The sequence below is a fragment of the Rattus rattus genome, chromosome 10 (genome assembly GCF_011064425.1).
Source record: "Rattus rattus isolate New Zealand chromosome 10, Rrattus_CSIRO_v1, whole genome shotgun sequence".
Classification (NCBI taxonomy): Eukaryota; Metazoa; Chordata; class Mammalia; order Rodentia; family Muridae; genus Rattus; species Rattus rattus.
The window spans coordinates 43,557,339-43,581,846 of record NC_046163.1 but is presented as its reverse complement, the minus strand read 5'-3'; the positions used below and the strand labels follow the sequence as shown (position 1 = coordinate 43,581,846).

Genomic DNA, 24,508 nt, shown 5'->3' with positions numbered 1-24,508 from the left:
GGTGTGGCAGAAGCCAGGGGCCTTGAGCCAGACCAATGACTCATGGCGATGAACATTTGCAAGTGAAGATGTGTGAGCAGAGGGTTATACTGTGGGACACACTGACACACTACAGCTTCCACGATGAGATGTTTTGTACGCTTTTATTTTGTTGTTGTGGTTTTGTTTCTATTTTCTTTAGGAGGGTTGCAAGGGTGAAGAGTGAATACGAAGGGGTTGGGGGATAGGATTGGATGTTAAGATGTGACATTCACACACACACACACAAAAAAAAAATCAATAAAAAGCCAATATCATCATCAACAACAACAAACCCAAGCAAACATGGAAGCAGCATCTTGGAGCTGAGGGCGGGACAATCAGGCCACCGCTATGATAGACAGTGCTCTGCAAACTGGTGTGCACCGCAGCCACTTGAGCCTTGGACCACGCCTGTTCACAGGCCTTCACCTCTGACCTTTCAGCCGGGTTATACCTTCTGAACTTGTTCAGTAGCTCTAGAGTAGGGCTGAGGCATGCACGAGGCATCAGTTGTCCCTGTGAAGTCTGAGAAGAGCTAAACTGAAAACCCGACGGTGTGCAATGCCCCCGCTCCCCGGAGTTTGTCTTGTCAGAGGCAGGCCTCATGAAATCTCAGGCCTAAGGGAAGAGCACTAGGTTATTCCCCAGGGTAGGACGGTGACTACCAGGGTGCTACACGAAGCGTTATGCCGCTTTTCAGTTATTCCTGTGACTGAGAAGTTTCCCTGTGACACTCCAGGCGATGACGATTTCACAGTAGAATGGGTCTCCGAAACATTCCGTTCTGCCCCCTCTAACACACTTGCTCTTCCGCACAGCAGCCACTTAATGAAAATAACAGCCAAGTATCATCTGTGGCTCACATGTCTCTTAGTGAGGTTGAGAGAAAACCCAGCTTTATGGAAATAAGGAGACTGAGCTGTAACGGTATCAGGGATTGTCAAGACAGGATCTCAAGTCACACTGTAACTTAAACTTAATAGCATCTAAATTTTTTGTTTAAATTTCCTTATGCATAAACGCTTTTAAGAAGTATTTTATATTTAACGTTGAAGATTTTTAGCATTTGTCTGTATGTGTTTGTGTGTGCATGTCTATGTGAGTGCATGTGTGTTTGTGTGTGCAGGTATAGTGAGTGCATGTGTGTTTGTGTGTGCAGGTATATGTGAGTGCATGTGTGTTTGTGTGTGCATGTCTATGTGAGTGCATGTGTGTTTGTGTGTGCATGTCTATGTGAGTGCATGTGTGTTTGTGTGTGCATGTCTATGTGAATGCATGTGTTTGTGTGTGCATGTCTATGTGAATGCATGACTGTTTGGTGCACATGCATGTGGAGCCCAGAAGCTGGCACTGAGTGGCTTCCTCTTCCACCTTACATTTTGTACTTAGTTTAGTATGAGGTTAAATTACTTTATATGTATGAATATTTTGCTCGCATCTCCATACATCTGCACCACAATCATGTCTGGTGCCTGTGGAGGGCAGTAGAGGTAACTGGATCCCTTAGAACTCGAGCTGCAGACAGTTGTGAGCCACTGTGCGGGTGCTGGGAACCAAACCCAGGGCTTCTGAAAACACAAGTGCCTCTAACCACGGAGCCATCTCTTTAGCCCTTCCACCTTATTTCTGAGACAGGGTCTCTCACTGAATTTCCAGTTGGCTAAGGCTAGCCAGCAGACTTGGGGAATCCATCTGTGGTCTCTGTCTGTCCCCTACCCCAACACGGAGGTTAGAGATGGATGCTCTGTCATACTGAATTGTTGTTGTTGTTATTGTTGTTGTTGTTGTTTTAATGTGGATACTGGGGATCCCAACTCAGGTCCTCAATAAAGTGCACACAAACACTTTACTGACTGAGCAATATTCCCTGGACACTCAATTTTCTTTTGGTCTGGTAAACATGTGTAAAAGAAATTTAAATAATTCTTACTTTTTACTGTGTCTTAAGACTCAAGGCTCGTCATTTAGACACTGATGACTGTGGGGCTTCGTGCTGGAGGCTTTCCACTGAGAGCTCTAGTCTGGCTAGGTGCACGGACGGGTTCAGGTTAAGGGGGAGAACTCTGGCAGGGAGGGGGAACTGCTTTCCCCACTTACGCTGCTGGTGCTGTTCCGCCTCTGTTTCTGCAGCTGCTGTTATGGTTTGGCTCGGGCCAGGCTGAGCTGGACAGGCTGAGCTGACAGGAGACTGACTGGCCAGCAAGGGATGCAGGGGAGCTTCTGGCAGTGATTTCAGGAGAGCAGATCTCTTCCCCAAGCAGGGGTGTTACAGCTCTTATGACAGAAGCTCTCAGACGATGGAGTAATTCCTGCACACCTTTAATCCTTCTGAATAGGATTCCTACATACAGTTTTGGGATGGGTCAGGGTCTGACAGCAGGTACTTCCTACTGGTTTGGCCTGAGAGCTTGGGAATACCTCATCTACATATTGGGGGGGGGGTCCTGCTTCTATGTGACTGATCTGTCTTGAGCCTGCTTGACTTGTGGCCACGTCCTCGCCTGTGGAGGAGGGGCTTGGGGCGTTGCTCTAGTGACTGGTCTGTTTCAAACCCACCTACAGAGGGCTGTGGTGGGAGGGGCTGTAGCTACATAAGAGGGGCCTGATCTCCTGGGAGACTGGGAATGTGCCTGCCATCCCTTAGGGTCCCCCAGGGATTCGACCTATCTTGACCAGGAATCGGGGTACCTTTCACAGCCCGCCACCCCACAGATGAGAAGCCATCTGACATATGTGCTTGACTATAGTTAGCTGTTCAATTGTTCAGTTCTAGATATATGAAGAACCTTCCAGGAGAAGAGGTTTAATGCCAATGGTTACACAGGTCTCCAACAGCAGAGCACCATTTCCCTAGCTAGTTTCACATGCTAGTCTGTTAAGAGGGTTGGTCATCTATAGTGGGGAATAACTTCAACTACTTTAGAGCTGGTGATAAGTAAGGTGCACATGACACAGACTGAAGGAAAACAGATCTCAAAGACCTTGCAGCAGACAGAAGCTGTGCCCAGCCATGTTCATCTGAGCACTGCCTGGCACCGGTTCCTGACTCTTCTCCTAGCTGTGCACGAGTGCCTGTGTAACTGCAGTGAGGAGCACAGACCTACCTCCCCCCCACACTGTGCTCTCTTCTGCCGGCTGCTTCCTCCCTTTCCTCTTCTAATGAGGAGCTGGACCAGGCCCTATGGAGGTGAGATCCGGGGATTTGCCGCTTAGGCATTTTATTCTTTAGTTTATTAAAAAATGTTTGAATTGGGAAAACAAGAGCACAGAGTCTGCTATCAGAGGCTAAGAAATGATGCATGCTCTGGAAGATTAACACGGCCAGAGTCTGACGCATAGTTACAGTAGGTTCTGATGAGGAAGGAGTGGAAACTGTCAGGAACAGGCTTACTGACAGGCAAGTCTCTGGAAAGCCCGGGCTCCCGATGACACGGGGAATGATGGGAGGACTTGATGTTTATGACACATGCTGAAGGAGCACAGCCCCTCGAAGTAACTGTGTGAGCTGAGAAGCAGCTCTGCATCCTGCTACCCTGCATGTCTGCGCCTCCTTCACACGCCCAATACCTTACAGACCACAGTCCTTAGTCCTTCATCTCTAAGCTACCACCAAGCCCACACCCCTGTCTTGACACTTAGCACACATAGGTGGCTTCTGTGTGAGTAGGGATCGAGGTATTCACACCAGTTACTTCAGCAGAGCTGTCTTCATGGTAGTTGTGACACCATGGCTGGTTCGCGGTAAGGAAGGCTGGTGGCCATCTGAGGAAACTGGGACTATGTAGGTCAGATGACTCTGGTATACTTGAAGTCAGTCCTGAAGGTTTTGGTACGGATCGATGCCATTTCCTTTCCTTGCCTTATCATTCTTCAGAGTACTCTGAACTCAAGATGAATTTTAAGTGGAATCTTATTTAAACATTAGACTCAATCAGAAGATTTACAGTTTAGATCAAATAAAACTATTAAGCAAGATGGTGGACTAAATGCTGACCTGCTGGAAAAGTGCCATGGACATTAAACGGGAGAAAGAACCTCAATAACCCACAAAAGGGTGCGCACGCGCGCGCACACACACACACACACACAACCAGAGAGAGAGAGAGAGAGATTAAATGGAGCTATACCACATGGGGTAATGATCCTTCCCTAAAGAGTCATAGACTCTAACAAAACCCCCAGTGTCAGGTATTTGGAAACCTCCCTTCAAGTTATATTTATCAAGTTCAAGAAGCTCCAAAATAACAGAAACCATTACCATTTACCATGGCTGCTCTTGGAACCTGAAGGCAAGACCCTAGAGTTGAAGACACCACATACTTCAGACACAGCATTTGGAGGAATAGAGCTAGACTGACCTAGGAGCCTCCTGCTTGAGGACAAGGTCTCAAAGCATCCACAGGTGCTACGCAAGCTACGGGAGAAAGCAACTGACAGCTCTACGCAGCCCCAAAGCCTACAAACTACAATGGCCAGCCCAGTAAGCTATTCTAAAGGGGGTAAGTGTGGCAGGCTTACATGGAATTAAGAGAAAAAAAAACAAATTTGGAAAGTTCCAAAACTTAAAAATTCAGAGAATATTAAAAGTATACACTGAGCATTGTCTTACATGGAGGTTAATGCACTTGGGGGATCATCTGACAGAAACTCATCTGTTTAACTCTTTCACACAGAGCACACACAGAACTGCAAATCTGACTTTCTAAGTAAGCCTGGCCCAGGCCTTTTGGTTGCTGTTTAAACAAAGTTAGATTTAGAATGCTTCAATTAAATCTTTCTTCACTAAAAATGTTCACACCTCCTTTACAGCTTCCCAGAAGCTAAATGCCAAGAAGGAAATTTAATTGTAAAAGCTGGGAGCCTAACTAATAATGCAATCAGCCCCAAATTAGGAGACACAGTAGACAGGAAGTGTCTTGCAGGGCTCTAGGTCTATCAGGCGTCAAATTCACTCTTTATGTAAATACTAAAACACGAAAAGAAGTTCTAAGAAAACCCTTCGTCAGGCACCCATCACCAGAGCCAATTCTGGCACCAACGTTAAAAACTGTCACTGTTCTAATCCATGCTCTGCAGTCGATCAAACAGATATCTCAACTGTGTTTTCATCTGTTTATTTCAAAAATACTAAAATGGCTTTGAAGTATTCTCATTAAAATTAAAGTAATTTTACAACCCAAACGGCATTAACACACAGACTATAGAGTTCTTTACTAGGAATTTTGACGCAGCTCCAAAGAACCAGGGAATGTATCAACTTCTAGGTTGAGACAAAGCTTAAAACACCTTGATTTGACCAAAGAAGCAAAATTCAGAATGAACGATATCATGATCTACATAATAAAACAATCTAATGCATGAATCTGTTATAAAAATGGAAATATTCTAAGAAATCTTCAGGCTTAATTTATAAAGAAGTCTTTATTTTTAAAAAGTGAAATTGTTTGGTCATTCCATGTGCAAGAGAGGTATTTCCATCCGGATTACCCCCTTCTGCCTATCACCAACCATAACAGGCAACCAGAAAGCAAGCCTATAGCCCATAGGTCATAGGCCCTAAAGGGGAACCAATACTGTTGCTTTGCTAAATGGACACGTTCTCAAACTGCTTTCTAAATATTTACGTTTATATTTACGTTTATACCCATAGCTTTGTGCTGCTCTCCACCTTGGCCAGAGAAGTGTCGTCCTGGGCATCAGTGTATGCAGACTCATAACTGGTCAAAATGGTGAGAATCAGTGACTTGTGAGTTTCTAGCATTTATTGGGGCATCTAGATCAACCTTCCCATTCACACTCCCAAAAATGGTCCAGGGGCCTCGAGAGAGGGCAGAGAGAGTGCACATGCTGAGGATTGGGGGGGGGGGGACTGTGAAAAATTGTCATTTGGACACAACACAGCTGTGACATGGCTGAAACACTCATGACTCATTGTAGTGAGGTCATCCACACAAGGAGGCAAGAACACAGAAGGGGAATCGGAAGGAGGGAGGGAGGGAGGGAAGGAGGGAAGGAAAGAGAAGACGTGAGAGTGGGAAGGGGTAGGTTGGAGATATCTGGGGAAGTGGATGGAGAGTTGAGTGTGGATATGCTCACGCTACATGGTATGAATAATACAAACTATTAAAGAATAAATAAAAGAATAGCTGCTGACTTAGTTCCTTTTAAACAACAATCCCACTTTATAAAGTTAATTTAGACATAGGCTTTAACTAAGGAAAACAATTCAAGTCCCCTTTTCCGTAAACAATGATAGGAATCTTACTTTCCCTGGTGGCTGGTGGGTTTTGGTAGCATTTTAAACAGCTTTTTATACTAGGGAGTGGCTCTGCTGTAGTTGAAAATTAAGCTGACGATATTAGCAGTGGCATGGGTAGTGAGGGATACTAACCATAGCAACAGTGTCTGAGACACAGCACTAACCAATGCTGGGATTGTCCTAAGGACCTTCATATAATGTAAGTCTGATCCTTGGTCATACAAAAGGTACAGTATTATTATCATTATTATAAATATACAAATAGGATACAAAAAGGCAAAATAATTGGTTCAACATATATGGATAGTAATCAACAGAACGATATTCGAAGGACATAATCAGATTTCAGAATGAAATTATCTACTTACATTTCTACTTACAGTTAACCTTTAGAGAACTGATTGAAATGACTTAAGCCTGTATAAACATTAAAACTATATATGTAACATAAATTTCATTTTGATACCTTTCAATTATATGTTTTATGAAATTATATATGATTTGTCAGTTATATTCACCTGTGTAATTATGTTATACAGTTATTGTATTTTCTAATTTCCCTGTATTTTATGACTATTCATTTTATTGACAGAATTAAATTAACTGCATATAAATAATATTGAGGACATATAAACATGATTTTAAAATTAAAAGTGAAAAAACAAAACCAAACATTCACCTGGTTTTACTTTCTTTTCAATTCTGAGCTCAGAGATGAAAAGACCGAAATACCTCAAGCATACTTTTCCCCTCACCATGTATTTAAAAACCAAAAACAAAAAATAAAAATAAAAAAAAAAACAACAGAAGTTTCTCCTTTCCCTAGCCCTCTTAGAAGTGAGAGCAGAGATTACTGTAACCTCATAGACTAAATGCAGGACTAAGAATTAACACTGCCTACATACACATGACTACTATTTATGCCCAGAAAATCTTACCGTGAAAGATAAGGATGCAAGTCAGTCAATGACTTCATTGTGCACACCAGAACTCCCCCAAACTCATTTATCCCAACAATAGACTGCTCAAACAGGCAGTTTCTGTCACAAGTTCCCTCAAACCGGGCAAAAACTTACTTATCAACAACTATATATTCATTATATGAAGTTATAATTCCAATCCACTGTGTGACATCCCGCCCAAGGTATGGGATGAACTCTGCCCAGGCTCCATCACTGACGAGACAGAAGAACCTGTCCTAGACCGTAGTTTCAATGCTGCTCTGCAGGCCCAGTCTATGAGGACCACATCAAGGCCATGCTCTTCCTTACACAGTAGCTGGCAGGAAACCTGCACTCAGTGGCTTGGGAATCAGGTATGCAAGGAATTCTAGAGGAAGTCAGCTCTAACCCAACATATGATCGAGCTAATATCCAAAATATATAAAGAACTCAAGGAGTTAGACTCTAAAAACTAAACAATTCGATTAAAGAATGGGATACAGAGCTAAGCAGAGAATTCTAAACAGAGCAATTTCGAATGGTCAAAAGAAATGTTCAACATCTTTAGTCGTCAGGGAAATGTAAATCAAAGTGACCCTGAGATTCCACCTTACAATCAGAATGACTAAGACCAAAAGCTCAGGTGCCACAGATGCTGGTGAGGATGTGGAGAAAGAGGAACACTCCTCCATTGCTTCTGGGACTGCAAACTGGTACAACCACTTTGGAAATCAATCTAGTTGTTCTTCAGGAAATTGGAAATAGTTCTTCCTGAAGACCCAGCTACACTGCTCCTGGGCATATACTCAAAAGATGCTCTACCATACCACAAGGACACACGCCCACTATGTTCATAGCAGCCTGATTTGTAATGGCTTGAAGCTAGAAACAACCCAGATGTCCTCAACCAAAGAATGGAGGAAGAAAATGTGGTTCATTTACACAATGGAATTGTGTAACTATTAAAAACAAGAACATCATGAATTTTGCAGGCAAATAGATGGAACTAGAAAATATTATCCTGAATGAGATAACCCAGAGCCAAAAAGACATGCATGGTATGTACTCATATTAGTCTGGATATTAGTCAAAAAAAGTACAGAATACCCAGGATATAAACCATAGACCATGAGAAGTTTAACACACAGGAAGGCCAAAGTGAGGATGCTTCAATCCCACTTAGAAGGGAAAACATAGAAGGCAGAGGGAGGGAGGGACTTAAGTGGGAGAGGGGAGGGAGAGGGGGAAAAGGATCAGGTAAGGGGGTGGAGGGTAAAAGCCCAGGGGGCCAGGAGAATGAATGGAAATATGCAGTTTCTGGGGTCAGAGCTTCTGGGGTGAGACCCTCTAAAAAGTCCAGAGATGTGGGAGGATTGAATGGGGGTGACCTTAGCCAAAGTGCCCCCACAGTGGGGAGAGGGAACTCAAAGAGTCCACTTCCAGTAGTTAGACAGAGCCCCAAGTATGGGTTACCAACCCTCAGTCAAAAATTGTTCCCATCTAAAAGAACTACAGGAACAAAAATGGAGAAGAGACTGAAGGAAAGGCTGTCCAGGGACCGGCCCAACTTGGGGTCCATCTCATCCATCTCAGAGCGGGGAGCTGAGGGGGACACCAAGGCCTGACACTATTACTGATGCTATGCTGTGCTTACAGGCAGGAGCCTAGCATGGCTGTCCTCTGAGAGGCCCTAGCAGCAGCTGACTGAGACAGATGCAGATACTTACATCCAATCATTGGAGTGAAGTTGGGGACCCCTATGGAGGAATTAGGGGAAGGGTTGAAGGAGCTGAAGGGAAGGACGACCCCATAGGAAGACCAGTAGTCTCTAACTAACCCAGACCCCTGCGAGATCCCAGAGACTGAGCCACCAATTATGGCTCATACATGGGCTGGTCTGAGGCCCTTGCACATATATAGCTGAGGATGCCTGGTCTGCCCTCAGTGGGAGAAGATGCGCCTAATCCTGGAGAGACTTGAGGCCCAAGGGAAGGGGAAGACCTGGTGTTGGGGGGCGGGAGGAGACATCCTCTCAGAGATAGGGGGAAAGAGGAATGGGATGAAGAGCTGTGGGGGGAGTACTGGGGGAGGATGGCAAGAATGTAAATAAAAAAATTTTAAAAAAGGGCTTCTAAGGGATAACAATAAAGCACAACAAAATAAGACAAAACGAAACCCATCTCATCAAAGTTGGACAAGGCAAACCATCAGGAGAGCACAAAAGAAGGAGCAGCTTATTTTTAATTTAAAAAATAAAACAGAAACAACCCAAATATGCATATGGTTGCTATGAATATTCAATCAGTCATAAAATATTCAGAAAGCCTCAAAGGTCAGAAATGCTCACAAAAATGAAATTACAGCAGAGAGTATAGACACATCTCAGCTACAAAGCACTCATATGTATCATGTATGCACACATGTGTACACAGAGACACAAATGCAGAAGAAAACATACCAAACTATTAACTATAACAAGTCTGATAATTTTTTTTTGCAACAAGGTCTTGACATATATCTGTATCTGTATCACCTATATCTATATCTGTATCTGTATCTGTATCACCTATATCTATATCTGTATCTGTATCACCTATATCTATATCTATATCTATATCTATATCTATATCTATATCTATATCTACATCTGTATTTTCCAGTCTGGCCTCAAACTCACTATGTAGTTCAGAATGACTTAAAAGTGCAGTTGTCTGCTCTCAGACTTCTGAGTGCTAAGATTCCAAGTGTATAGCATCGTGCCTGGTTTAGATAAATTTTTATTGTCTTATAATAAATATGCATATGCAATTTTCAAGTTTTTCTACTATACGTATGCTTAGAACACACAAAAACTCCACTCTATTGTGAATACTACTCAGCATATTCTATTTTCCAAGAAGTATCTTTTAAATTATATGCATTATTTTTAAAACAATTTGGAGTATCTGATGGAGATGCACACGCTAGACTCAAACAAGCAGAAGAGATAGTTTAAAGCAAGGAATGAACATGTACAGTCCCAGTGTATATGTGTGCATACCCACATAATCTATGAGTGTGTGGATAGATAGATAGATAGATAGATAGATAGATAGATAGATAGATAGATAGATAGATAGATATTCATTTCCATCAAAGAACTGTTCCAGATACAGAGGACTAGAGGGAGAATCTCCAACTCTCTCAGTAAAGATACGCTCTGGACGTAATGAACATGTGTGCCTGGTTCCCTCAAGGTCAGAAGTGGGCATCAGATCCCTTGGGACCGGAGCTGTGGGTCTGGGAACCAAACCCAGGTCCTCGGCAAAACCAATAATCACTCTTAACTCTGAGCCATCTCTCCAGCCGTATACACAGTGCTTTAATGCACACTGAGCGAGGTGAGTGAGCCTCAGTCATGTGGTTGGAAAGACAGAAGATCCGAAGCAGGGAAGAGCATCTGTTCATAGCATGGTGAGCTCGGCTATGAACAGCTACTACAAATGCAGATACCAAAATAAAGACAGACATTTAGACAGACTTCCCTTAAATATAGCCTTGAGTCATGTGCCTTCGAAGAGAAAAACACAGTGCACAAACATTAGCAAAATAAGCTATTCCATTATAAAGCATCTACAACATGGCCCTTACCTTCACTGATAGCATGGGGCTTGATAATGCAACAGGTACAATTGGTAAATTTAGCAGTGTTTGCTGGGCCGCAGCCTCCACTTGAAGGGAAAAATAATTCCATTTCCTAAAGATAGGGAATGATGAGAAAAAGGATGTTGACACAGATGGTCTCTTATCTGAGACTTGTAGACTATTTCTGGAGATACACAGTTACTCTTAAAGTTTTATGACAGAAAGTCTTTGTTTCCAGTTCTCTAAATGTGAATTTACAAAGACTGTGGTATCTTAGTTCCACTTCAGCATCACGATCAGAATAACACGCAAAGAGTATTAATCAAAGCAATGGGACAATGTCGTTGTATGACCTCTATTATAAGTGACAAGATCTCAACAAACTGAGGATTGGGGGGGAAAGGTATGAAGTTCTTACTTTCCCCAAAATATAGTTTATAAATACAGATATAATGTAAAGTTTAAAACTATGTAAAATAAAATTAAAACAAGGATATCCCTACGGAAACAGAAACCTACAGCTAATTAACCATAATTTGCAATAGTTCTATCATAAACCAAAATGAGCAATATATTATGAATGATTCACGCAGTGGTTATCTGCTTTGCCAAGGGCTCATAAGACCAACAAGTCAGCCATCTGAATGGACCACGAGGATGTTCACATTAATCAGTTCTTTTAATGACTTAAATGCTGCCCTAAGCAGTTAGCATTATTCTTTCCACTATGTTCTCCATAAAAACCTGTTCCTTGCTCCAACATCTGCCAGGAGCAAAGGACTCTCTGAATGCACTCACCTCTACAAAGCTCTCCCTGACACCCCCACCAGCACCATGTATCCATCCCAGCTGTGACTATTCAAGGACTTGTCACCTACTGTAACATTATACATTTGAAGAAAAGGACCAATCTGCAGATCTTACTGGCTTCCAAACACCTAGAACAAAACCTGACTCTGAGTATTTTCTTTTCACTAAATTTATACTTGAAAGATCAAACCTGCCATTCTGGAGACAGAGGCAAAAGGCTAGCATAAGTCCCCTGGCCGACAGAACAAGTCCCAGGCCAACTATGGCTACATAGTGAGACCGTGATTCAAGTTTACAATGAAAAAGTCAAAGATTCCTCTCCTCCTTCTGCTCTTCCTCTTTCTCTCTCTCTCTCTCTCTCTCTCTCTCTCTCTCTCTCTCTCTCTCTTCCTCTCCTGGCTTGACACGATAAAAAAAAAAAGTCAAAGATAATAACAGATATGTTAATATGCTATACTAATACATTTTATATTTTATTAGAATACATTAATTATATAGAAAATAGGCCTCATGGGGACATTTTCATAGAAGTCCACACGCACTGTGATCTTACCAATCCCACGTTACTCTCCCTTTTCCCTCTATCCCCCCAATCTCTTCTCTAATGGTTTCCCTTCTACTTTTATATGTAAATATTCTTTAAAGCATAAGCAAGCGGGAGGAAGAGAATTTACTCAAACACTGTATATATTTGAGTGATTCAGTTGGCAGAACGCTTAAAAATTAATAATTAACTATTATTATTGACTATTAACCTGCTTTGTCACTGTAAGTTAATTTCTATAATTTTATATAGACTTATACAATATATGCTATTTTTTCTAGTTTCTTTCACTCAGCAAAAAATTCTGAGATTTCCTTCCTGTAATAATTTCTTTTCCCTTTCTTTTTGACAAATCAGTTACCACAGATGGCTACACGGTGGCTTGTCCATTCAGCCATCTCCTGGGCACCTATGATATTGTAACATGGACTGTCACAAACAAGCTGTTACCAATACTCACATCCAAGCTCCTCACAGGATAATTCTTATTTTTTTTTTTTTGTTAAAACCTCGATTTTTTTCTTTCTTTTTTAAAGAAACCTTTTTTGCTTTGGAATTTTTAATTACATTTTTATGTTTATCTATGTGTATGTGCATGTGCATGGGCAGAGGTCAGAGAATAACTTGTGGGAATAAATTTCTCTGCTTCCACCACATGGGCCCCAGGTAACACAGCAGAACATCGGGCTTTGCCGCAAGCGCCTTTACCCACTGAGCTACCTTGCCAGAACAAGACCTAGGGTTCTAGCTTCTTCATGTAAGCTGCATGTTCCAGATCTAGTCACCAGCTTAGTTCACACCACTGCCTCATCTGAATTACAGACTACTCAAATGAAACCTTCGTTTGGAATATCTACTATAGATCCATAAACTAGTACTCTTAATTTAATTAAGTCACAAACACGAGCCTCGGCAAATTAATCTTTTCCAGAAAGATGGGTGGTAGCAAATGTCAGACTTTGAGAAAACTGCACTGGACAACTGTGACCAACCGTTTTAAAAGGGGGTGTGGCTTCGAAACGGTACCTGAGCCTAGGAAAACTTCACCAGGTTTTCCAGGCTACATCATTAGCTGTTCCAAACCTCCCAAAGTCCTCTGCAGGAGAAATGTTTTACTTTGACACAAGACAATTTCCCAAACAAAGCAGAAGGGAAATATTTCTCAAAACAACTTACTCTGGCAGCGGTCTCAAAAGTATCAGAGCCGTGAGCCGCATTTCTTATGCCGTCTGTCCCAAAGAGGGCTCGGACGCTTCCGGGGGCTTCTGAACGCGCTATCCCAGAGTTTGCGGGTCCAAGCAACCTTTTCCACTCACATATGGCATCATCTCTCAAGATCTCCATGGCAATAACAGGCCCACTTGTGATAAACTGGATCAGTTCGCTGGGGAGCAGGGAAAAGCCAGTTACTTCTCTACGCTGTCAACCTAGGCATCTGCTTGGCAATGAAGGTATGTTAGGACGTCAGTAAGTTCGAGGACTAGCAGGTTGTGATCCGTTTCTGAGCACAGGGAAGTGTATGAATATGGGAAATCGGCATGAACAGATGCCTTACAGTGATTGAGTCTGCCTCAAAATCATTACAGGAAATACAAGGCCATTTCTGTTTGCAAGGGGAGGGAACACTTGTTGAATTCGGATGATTTCGCTGACTTAAAATGCATATCATTGATCTGATCTTCCCCACTACTCTAAGAAGGAGAAAGGTGATTCCATTTTATTTTCCTATGGCTCAACACAGCAGTCAGGTAGAGTATTATAATAATACAGTGACAAGCATGGTATTTTGTAATGCTCAAGAACAACTTATTTAATTTTGCAGTGTGTAACTACTGGAATGCAGAGAGTGACAACTCTAAATCAATGTGATAAAGAAAGAGAATGTCAACAGGCTTTCAAAACCAGGCCTGTATTAGGCGAAAACCTGCCCTGGGTAATGGTATCTAAGTGATGGACCAGACACACAGGCTTTTATTGAAGTTTATGTCTGAGTCCCAGCTCCCTGGGAATGAAAAATGACACTTCATTTTATCTTTCTAATCTTTCTATTTCTTCATGTGCACACAATGCAACAATACGTTGAACTTGAAATAAGTGGTGTCCCAGCCTCTTACCTTCTTAAGCAGAGGCAGAACTGACAGGGCCTTCTCAGAGAAAGGAAGACAGGATACAGGCTTACCCGCCTGTCATAGTCACATATGACTATGACTGCACTGCATACAGCTTCTCACCCCGTTATCAACCCCTCCAGTCACTTAATAATGACTGTGGTGTGTGACAACTGAAGGCCTGGTGGGCTACCGGCAAGATATGGATCATGACCAACTTCCAGTTACTGCAGCTAGTCATTTGTTAAGTCTCAGTGCCACAGAACCAGCTAATTCATTCCTGAAAACTTTCTGCATATGAATTATATAGACGATATTAAACCAGGTGCTGTGATTTAGGGTTATAAAGACATACAAAGACCCTAAAACAAAGAATAATCACCAAAAAATGTATATGATAATTCTAACAAAGTGTAGGAATATTTTACAATGTATGATTAAGTCATAAAGCAGTAATTTTATTATATAAATGTTCTTTTTTTAAAAAAAGTTATCCTTCTGTGTATGATATCAAATAAAATGTCTACCGCGCCAGGTTGGCTAAAACTTCATTTGTCCTTATTAGAGATTTGTTGAGAAGCCCTTGGTCCTGCCAAGGTTGGACCCCCAGTGTAAGAGAATGTTGGGTGGGGGTGCTGGGAGGGGGGTGGATGGGGAGAGGAACATCCTTATAGAAGAAGGGGAGGGAGATGGGAATAGGGGACTTATGTCTGAGAAACCAGGAAAGGGAATAACATTTGAAATGTAAATTAAAAAATCCAATTAAAAAAAGAAATGTAAATACATAAAATATCCAAGAAAAATAATTTAAAAATAAAAACCAGAACAATGATCAAGCAAAAACAAAACAAACAAACAAACAAACAAAAAAAAAAACCCGCAAACCCCCCAGAAATTTGTCATTCCTTTGTCAATGGCACTGAGTATGCACATTAGTCACTTTAATTACATCCAAAATACTTAGAATAGATGTTAGCTTCTAACATCTATGATTAGCCATTTCCAAAGGAACAAACTACATGTCCTTACTTAGTTCTGTGACTATTGCCTTGTCCATACAAGATATCAGAGTAAAGGCCTTAAGGTACAACAACATTGCCAACACAAACTATGATTACAAACTCGCTCCTTTAATTCACTGAGATATAAAAAGATATTCCTCATAACAAATAAGTCACTCATTTGTTTCTGATTAAAGGGTCAAGTGCTGGATATAAAAAGGCTTATCTGATAAAAGTATAAAGAAAACAATTTTAGTCCCCAAGCTGAGTACCTACTTATAAAAAGGCCTTGAGTGGTGGTCTACATGAAAGTCTGCTGCTTCTTTCCTATAAGATAATAAAAATGAAAATAGTTTAACTTGTGTTAATAAACTAAAATAAAGATTAAAACACATAAACATGATCTGTATGCAAACTAATTAATGTTTTTTTCTACCAAACTGCATATTCCAAGTAATGGTTCTATGTATAATAAGATAAAAAATTAAAGTAAGAGGATAATTTTACTTTTTTATTAATGTTACACTTCATCTGTCTTCCGTTTTACTAGCATCTCATTGTATTCTTAATATATTGTTAGATATCAAATCAATAAGAGTATTTGTTATTTAAAGTCTAAACAAGTTACATAAAAAACGGACATCTTCTAATTCAAAAATCAGAATCAACTTTAGGCTTTAGAATTTCGGCTACAGCTTACCTTGTTTTTTGTCATCTGTTGGGGATGAACCTAGGGCCTGACTCATGCTAGATGTGAGCTCTGCTGCTGGGCTGTATGCCAAACGCCTGCAGGTTTTAATTTACTAGTTGTTGCTTACTTCTTAGATATCTTCAAGGAAAAGATCTATATACTTGTATTTCCTTAACTGCTTGGCAAATTATACATATTAAAATCTACATTTCCACTAAAAGTAGCTCTGCGGACAATAAAAAGATACTATGATCTAAACTGGTAAGCTTAGAGCTCTAAAAAACAGCTTCTGCCCCACCAAAATCTTAACTGTGACGCTTTCTCATTGGACTGAAAAGATTTTATACTATGTAACAACTATATATGAACACCAACAATTTTTTTAAATGTTAGTGTATTTTAAATGTAGAGGATTTAGCCTGCATGTCTGTTTAGCACATGCAGGCAGTTCCTGCTGTGGTCCAGAGGAGGGCATCAGATTCCCTAGAGTTACAGATGGTGTCCACCACCATGTGGGTGCTGGGAACTGAACTGGCGTCCTCTGGAAGAGCAGCCAGTGCTTTTCACTGCAGAGTTATTTCTTCCGCCCCTCAACTAGTTTTTAAAATGGCCAATAAACTAAAATTGTTCACTAGCAAGAACCCCACAACCTTTTAGACTTGAGAATTAATTTTGTATACAATGCTTTTAAGAGCTTATCTATGGCTAGGGAGGCCACAGACCATTGTGGGAAACTTACTGTTGTCCGTTAGCTAACTTGACATGGTGTCAAACTGTCTTCTATGCAACAGTTTGTACCTACAGACAAACGCTGCTCTCACGAACCTTACTCATGTAAGCCTCTTTGCAGCGAACAGGGATGAACGCAAAGATTCTAGGAGGCTCAAGGCACTGAGAGGGAATAGTCAAGCACTCGGCCCTAAGGAAAGCTCTGCCCTAATGCCCAGTGCTGAGCCCTAACCAAGACAGTTATACCATCCCCTTAAGGCTCAGGGGCGACCATAGACGCATGGGTCGAAAGACTGTAAGAGATGGGCGACTGGGAGAAAGGCTGCACAATGTAATGATCTGCAGGGCTCCACACAGCCAGTGCAGTCATGACCTCACTGCTGCAGCTGCCTACACTGGACCTGCAGTACAGAGCAGTCAGCAGTAGCACAGGTGATTTGTTAGTAAGTTCTGCATACCCTGCTCTGCTTCCTACTACTCGATGCCCCATCCCTTGTTTACCCTCGCATCGTCGCGGAACTGTGCTCGTACTGTCTGACATGGCAGCTATGACGTCAGCAGTGATAAAGCACCTCATCTCTGGGATGCTGAAGACTCCCACCAGCCGAGCACTGACCAAATGCTGACAGGAGCTGCATCACGTCATTCATTTCTGTCCTCCCTGAATCAGATCTGCATTGAAGGAAGGGACACACTTCCCTGTTCTGGCTTGGCATTGTGACTACTCGGTTACCATTGCCCTGTATCCTGGGATCACAATTATTTTGTGATAGAAAAGGCTTACTAGGGTAAGTCTTATTTCCATCAAATTCTTTAAGAACTATCTAATTAGGCTGGATTGCCTTCTGGAGACGTAAACAGGCATGCTGGCACCACAGTAGGATGAGTAAAAGGTGAGCAAACATCTCTAAAGGCATCCCTTTTGGCAACCAGAACCAAGAGACATCACTAGATGGTCACACACTCTATTCCTTTCATACAGTACACTCTTACTAGAAGAGATCAGGAGCTGCTGTGACGAAAGCAGAAGGGAATATGGCCGTCACCACAGTTAGATGAGGACTCTGCCGAGAGCTCAGGCTTGGCTGACTATTGCCTACTGTCTTGCTTTCATCACTATGATGCCACTCAGTGAAAGGACTTTTGCTGTTGTTCTGTGGGGTTTTTTGTTCCTTTGGTTTTTGCTTTTGTTTATTTAAAGACTGATGGGAACAATAAAAGACATTATATAACTGAAAACGAGCTGACGCGTTATTACCTTGACAGCGTCATCATTCGGAGTTTGGTTATAGTGAACCCACTTTTGTTTATCATCTCAATGATTTCTCCAGCCTTCGATACTGCATCCGGTTTGATGAGGGCTAACGTTCTGTGGGGAAATAAAGAACGGATCAGGAGATGAAAGCAGTCCTACCATTTTTGTTTATGATTCCCAGTGCTCATTTCCTTCATAGACATATCAGACATATCCAAATTGAGAAAAGAGAAAGTGTGTTAAAGATGATACCTCTTAAAAACTTACATAAAATATCACTATTTTTCAAAAGAAAAATTAGTTAAACCTTATTTTTAAAAAAGCAAGAGGCTGGGTGTGGTGACACGCACATTTATTTAATTCTAGCACCCAGCAGACAGAAGAGGTAATTCTCTCTTGTGTATTTGAGGCCAGCCTGGTCTACATTGAGAGTTCCAGACCAGCAAAGAATATATACCAAAGACTCAATCTATTAAAATAAATATAATAAAATACAGTAAAATAAAATAAGAGGAAATGGTGGAGAAAGAGAAAATGGGTAGGAAAGAACACTGAAGCTGTTATTCTTACTTTTTTAATTACATTTCTTTAATTCTCATGTGTGTGTTTATATATGTGTGGGGGCATGAGCATTCTAAAGCCTGTGACTGGAGATCAAAAGTCAATCTGTCAAAGTCAGCTCTCGTCTGTCATGTGGGTGTCAGGAATAAAACTCAGTCCTCTGTCTCAGTGGTGGGCGCCTTTATCTGTTAAGCTCTCATCAGCCCTAAAATAGAGTGTGTGTGTGTGTGTGTGTGTGTGTGTGTGTGTGTGTGTGTGTGTGTGTGTGTGTGTGTTTTAAATGCAGGTGTTTAAAATGTATATATTATAGGATATTTTTATATAGAGAACTAATCTACAAGAAATTGCATTAAATATACCAGGAATTTAGTGTTTGTTCTCTAATAACTAAAACTTATGCATGCCATTTTGTCAGTTCAGCAATAACCCATAAATTCTACTGTGTCTCTCTATTCGTGGCAAGGTTAAAACACAAAGACCCAGATGTTCTCTCACCAACAACACATGTGAACATCAAATGCCACCAGAACCTTTAAGCATGAGTCATGCTTTCTTCCAAAGGCGCCACCCAAACCCTGCACCCAGTCTAGCCAGCTCCCACTGCCACCTCCTGGCTTGCACTGAAACAAGCATTCTATGCATCAGGGTCCAGAGTCAAGAGAAAACAATATGAAAACCAATATGTTAAATTAACCTTCTCAACCAACAGTGAGACACAGATGGGTCAGTCCTGCATTCACCAAGGCAGCTAGGATGCAGATTTCTGGAAAACAGCAGTCCTCCCAGAGCCATGCAGATGAACATCTATCTCTCAAATGCCTCAGGCTCTAAGCAAGACCGTAGCAACCTTGTCTGTGAGAAGACACTAGCAGTCTACCATAAAACAATATCCTAGCAACAATGTGGCCCCTGTGCAAAGAGTACACATGCTCATTTATGAAAATGTTTCAAAATGTATTTGTGTTTGCTCTAAGTACATAACAATCCACTTTAAACAACAATTTGTGATTTCTCTTGTTCTCTTGGCAAGCATAAAGAATGTGCTCACTTCATGGATGAAGGACTGCGGTCTGAAGAGGCAGCCTTCTACTGAAAACTCTTTCTAAATACTTACTGAAAGAAAGGAAGGGAGAGAGACAAGGATGGACAAAGGGAGGAAGGAGGAAACCAGGCAAGGAAGGAATCTTGCTATAACCTTGAAGTTTCAACCCTGCTGTCTCCGCCTCCTGAGTGTTAGTTATAAACATGTCCCACCATGCCAAGCGCCTTTATGATGAAAATTTTAAGGTGGACATGAATTGACTAGATAGTAAACAGCTATCAAGAAAGTCTAGTACATGGAGTCTCAGGAAAGGTGAGAATCAAAGTTGCTTTTGATTTGCTAACATGGTCTCTGGCAATCTGAATTTTAATATGTACTGCAGGACTAGAGGAAGAAATAGATTTTAACAGACGATAAACCCTAAAATAATTTGGGACCAAGTTCTACAACTTTAGGGTAAGCCAGAAGGCACATATTCACATAGCATATTCAGAACTAAAAAAGAATGTTTAACTTTAGTTTTAAGTGTGTATGTGCAAGCACATCGTGGCATACATCTGGAGATCAGAGGACAGTCTGAGAGGCTAAGTTCTTTCCTTCTACCATATGGGTCCCAGGAATCAAGTTCAAGTCATAAGACTTGGCAGCTGGCACCTTTACCCACGGAGCCAACCTATCAGCCCTAGAACCTAAAAGCTTTGAACTTGGTAATGCTCACACAGACCACCCACTCCTCTAGGAAACAGAGAGAAGCAAACGGCTTCTCCCCAGGAGCTAAGTAAGTTTATTCTGCCCCTCAAGTAATTCAACATAAACACAAAGCACACTCATCTGCACATTTACGTAGTTCTCCCATACATATACTCACAACAATCACAACATGAAGATAATGAGAAAGAGGGACAGAGGGAGAGGGAGTGAGAGAAGGAGCAGGAGAGGGAAAAGGAGAGGGAGAGGGAGAGGGAGCGGGAGAGGGAGCGGGAGAGCCAACATAAAGAAGCAGAAGAGACACCAAGGAAGAGATAAAGACCTATAAACCTAGAAATGCTTCAGAGTCTGGCACTATAAGTTTTAGGGGGGATTTAAACAATAATTTAAAGGGGAAATGGAGACTAGATAAACTGAAAAAAAAAAGATGACAATGGCTGATAAATGAAGAAGTTGCTGGGGAAAGTAAGTTGATAACATATGGCCCCTATCTGGATGTGGGGGTTACAATGAAGATGGGGTACAGGGGGCCATGAATCGCCTACATCTGTGAGGGTGTGGAGACTGAGGAATCAGAAGGTTATTCAGTAAAACAGAACTCCATCCTGAATTCATTAATTATTAAAAATCTGTGGAAAATTCAGGTGGAAATGTTCAGGAAATAGATGGACATACGGTTTTGCAGCTGGGGTAGAATGTAACGTGGAAAGAAATACAGTTGCACCATGGAAGTGAACAGAATCTCTTGGTATTCAATGGGAGAAGTGAGGGCCCACTGTATCAGTGGTGAATATCTGTGTTAAACAGACATGTGTAGTTATGTTGGATGTGCAAGCATTCAAAAGAGATTTAGGTCTTTCTCTTTGCCCCAAGAAAGACATCTTTAAATATCTTCTAAGTACAGATAACACCTTAAGTGCAACTTGGAATACTTACACTCTTTTTCAGAGCAATGGACACATAAAATAGGGTTAAATCCCTTGACTCAGAAACTTATTTAAATCACCAAATGGTTGCTAGTATTTACTATCCATTTGCAGTTAGAAATGAATCAGAAAAGAAAATGGTGAAATACTTTGTCAATGGACTATACATTACTACATGCACTAACAATAACTATATTTACAAAGGTCTAATACTTCAAACATTTCTTAGTTCCTGTGATGGTCTGAATAGGTATGGGGACCATAATAGAATCATGTGTTCGAATGCTTGGCCAATGGGGAGTAGCACTATTAGGAGGTAACCTTGCTGGAGGAAGTGTGTCAATGTGGGGGTGGGCTTTGAGGTCTCCTATGCTCGAGCTCCATCCAGTGTGGAGTACAGTCACCTGCTGCCTGGAGATCAAGATGTAGAACTCTCAGCTCCTTCTCTAGCACCATGTCTGCCTGGAAGCTGCCATGTTTCCTACCATGATGATGATAATGGACTAAATAAACCTCCAAAACTGTAAGCCAATCCAAATAAATATTTTCCTTTATAAGAGTTGCTGTGGTCATGGTATCTCTTCATAGCAACGAAATTCTAACTAAGACAGAAGTTGGTACCAGGAGTGGGGTATTGCTATGACAGGCCTGACCATGTTTAAAGACTAGTTAAACAGAAAAGATTAGAGGATTGTGAAGGGACTTTGGAACTTGGGGTTAGAAAAGCCATTGAGTGTCAATGGCTCAGTGGGATGTTCTGTAGGAGACTGAAAGAAAAGAATATTGAAAACAGTGCAGAAGCCTGCTTGTGAAATTTTAGAGGGAAGATTAAAGGTTCTATCAGGACCATCTGCTATTTTGAGTTAAGATTCTATGTTTCTGGTCAGCTGGGGCTGAAGAATCAGCTGTGATTAATAAGATTAATAATGAAACCTTTGTGATATGGGGACAATTGATGCTGATTAGCTGGAGCTAAGAAAACAGCAGTGATATAGACCAGCATCAGTAAGGTGAAACCTTCTGGAAAGTGTTCCCTGAGAGTCAGCACAGAGAATCTGTATTCCAGAGGTGGCTACAGTTGCCACAGTTGTGCCTCCCAATGCCAGCTGGACTTGGTAATATGTAAGAGTCACCCAGGTGATACTGGTTTTGAAGGCATGAAGGGGTTATGGAGAGCAGATGATGCTTGGCCCTGTAAGAGGCCTGGAGAGGTCATTGGTGAAGGTGCAGCCTCAGTTGCAGTTGACAGCCCAGGACTGAAGGCTCATGCCAAGATGTTGAGGCTTAACAGCATGAAGAGAGCCTGTGAGAGGCTATTGGTGAAAAAGCAGCCCACTTGGAGAAGACCCCAGCAGTTTTGGTGATGTCAGTTCCATGGGATGACTACTAAGAGTAGCAGCAGCCGCGGAGTGGAGGCAGCCAAAGCCTAGAAGACTATGTGTGCTACAGAGGGGTTAGAGAAGTGGCCCAGGCACTTTGGAGGAGTCCAGAAGATCGTAAATAAGTCCTAGATATTAGATAGCTAGAGTCTGATTTTGATTTGATTGTGACTGTGCCCTGATTTCCCTCTTGGAATAAGAAAATATTTTATTGGAACCCACAGCTAAGAGACTTTGAATTTTAAAAGACACTGGATTTTAAGAGGGACTATTTTAAAGGGACTGAAATTTTAATGTGTTTCAACGTATACAGACTGTGGGACTTTTAAACTTACAGATCTTCGAGGTGAATAAGAAAGGAAGGGTTGTGGCTTAATTGGAATGTGTTTGTGTGTCAAGCTGACAAAGTGTCAGTTTTATTGACTGCTCTTGTGTGTCAACTTGACAGAAGTTAGAGTCATCAGGGAGGGAGGAGCCCCAGCTGAGGAAATGCCTCCATGAGATCTAGCATAGGACATTTTCTCAATTAGTGATTGGTGGGGGAGGACCCAGCGCATTGTACCTGGTGCCATCCCTGGGCTGGTGGCCCTGGGTTCTATAGGTAGACTGAGCAAGCCATGGGGAACAAGCCAGTAAGCAGCACCCTCCATGGCCTCTGCATCAGCTCCTGTCTCCAGGTCCCTGCCCTGTGTGAGTTCCTGTCCTGACTTCTTCGGTGATGAAAAGCAATGTGGAAGTGTAAGCTAAATAAACCTTTTCCTCCCCAGCTTGCTTTTGGTCATGGAGTTTCTTCAGGGCAATAGAAAGCCTAGCTAAGCCAGTCCCACGCCACAGTATCTGTCAGCATTCAGATTATAACGTGAAGCAGAACACAGGCACATTCTGGAGTATTAAAAACCAACAGTTTGTTTGTTTCCTTTTACTTCCTAGATGTGTGACAGGCCAAGGTACTCCATCATTCTATAGAATCAGAGTTAAGGATACTTGTCTCTCACACATCGGAGATAAAAGAAAGAAATAACAATTATTATGACCATTTTTATGTTATTTAGCTCCATGTAGACTATTAACTCCAACTTCTCGGCTTACCTTCACTAGTTTAAATGAGAGCTTAAAAGTTGTTGTGCCTGAGAGGAGTATGCAGAGGGCCATCACAGTGACTGGCTGTCTTAGGGTGTACATTGCTGTGAAGAAACACCATGCCCAAAAAGCAAGTTGGGCAAGAAAGGGATTTTGGCTTACACTTCCATATCACTATTCACCAACAAAGGAAGTCAGGACAGGAACTCAACCAGGACAGGGACCTGGAGACAGGAGCTGACACAGAGGCCATGGAGGTGCTGCTGACTGTCCTGCTCCTCATGGCTTGCTCAGCCTGTTCTTCATTAGCCCAGGGTGGCACCACCCATAAGGCGCTTGGGCCTCCCACGTGGATCAGTAATTGAGAAAATGCTTTACAGCCCTGCCTGCGACTTGATAGCATGAGGAGGCATTTTCTTCATTGACGTTCCCTCCTCTCAGATGACTTTAGCTCATGTCAAGTTTATGTAAAACTAGGCAGGACACTGGCGTATATCACTGTCCACAATGAATGAAAGCTATAGGTATTTATCATGCAATAGAAGGGATTATAGAGGCTGAGAAAATGGCTCAGTTGGTAACATGGTTACCACACAAGTGTGAAAGCCTGAGTTTTGAAACCCACACCAAAACTGAGCATGGTTGTATGCGTAATATTATTGTGCACTGTGGAAAGAGTATCCTTGTTTTATGCAAACGCTGACCATATCCACTTGCAGTCCATACCCTAAGAATGTCCTGTGTAAACACTGCTCTCCAAATATTCCCTGATTGGTCAGTAAAGAAGCTGATTAGCCAATGACTGGGCAGGGGAGAGAATAGGGATGAA

General features: G+C 41.8%; 1 protein-coding gene across 3 annotated transcripts in view; it reads right to left on the bottom strand.

The window, feature by feature from the left end:
* Nucleotides 1–24,508, bottom strand: part of Nme7 (NME/NM23 family member 7) — a 129,710-nt gene that overhangs the window by 80,279 nt on the left and 24,923 nt on the right. For 2 of the 3 annotated variants that reach the window (XM_032914833.1, XM_032914834.1), the window contains 4 exons: nt 17,987–18,097; nt 15,585–15,635; nt 13,376–13,583; nt 10,852–10,957 (listed from right to left, as the gene is read on the bottom strand). In XM_032914833.1, the coding sequence (XP_032770724.1) occupies nt 10,852–10,957; nt 13,376–13,583; nt 15,585–15,635; nt 17,987–18,097 (476 nt within the window). Of the gene's footprint in view, nt 1–9,856; nt 10,788–10,851; nt 10,958–13,375; nt 13,584–15,584; nt 15,636–17,986; nt 18,098–24,508 lie in introns of those variants that run through there. The other variant, XM_032914835.1, reaches the window with a different exon arrangement.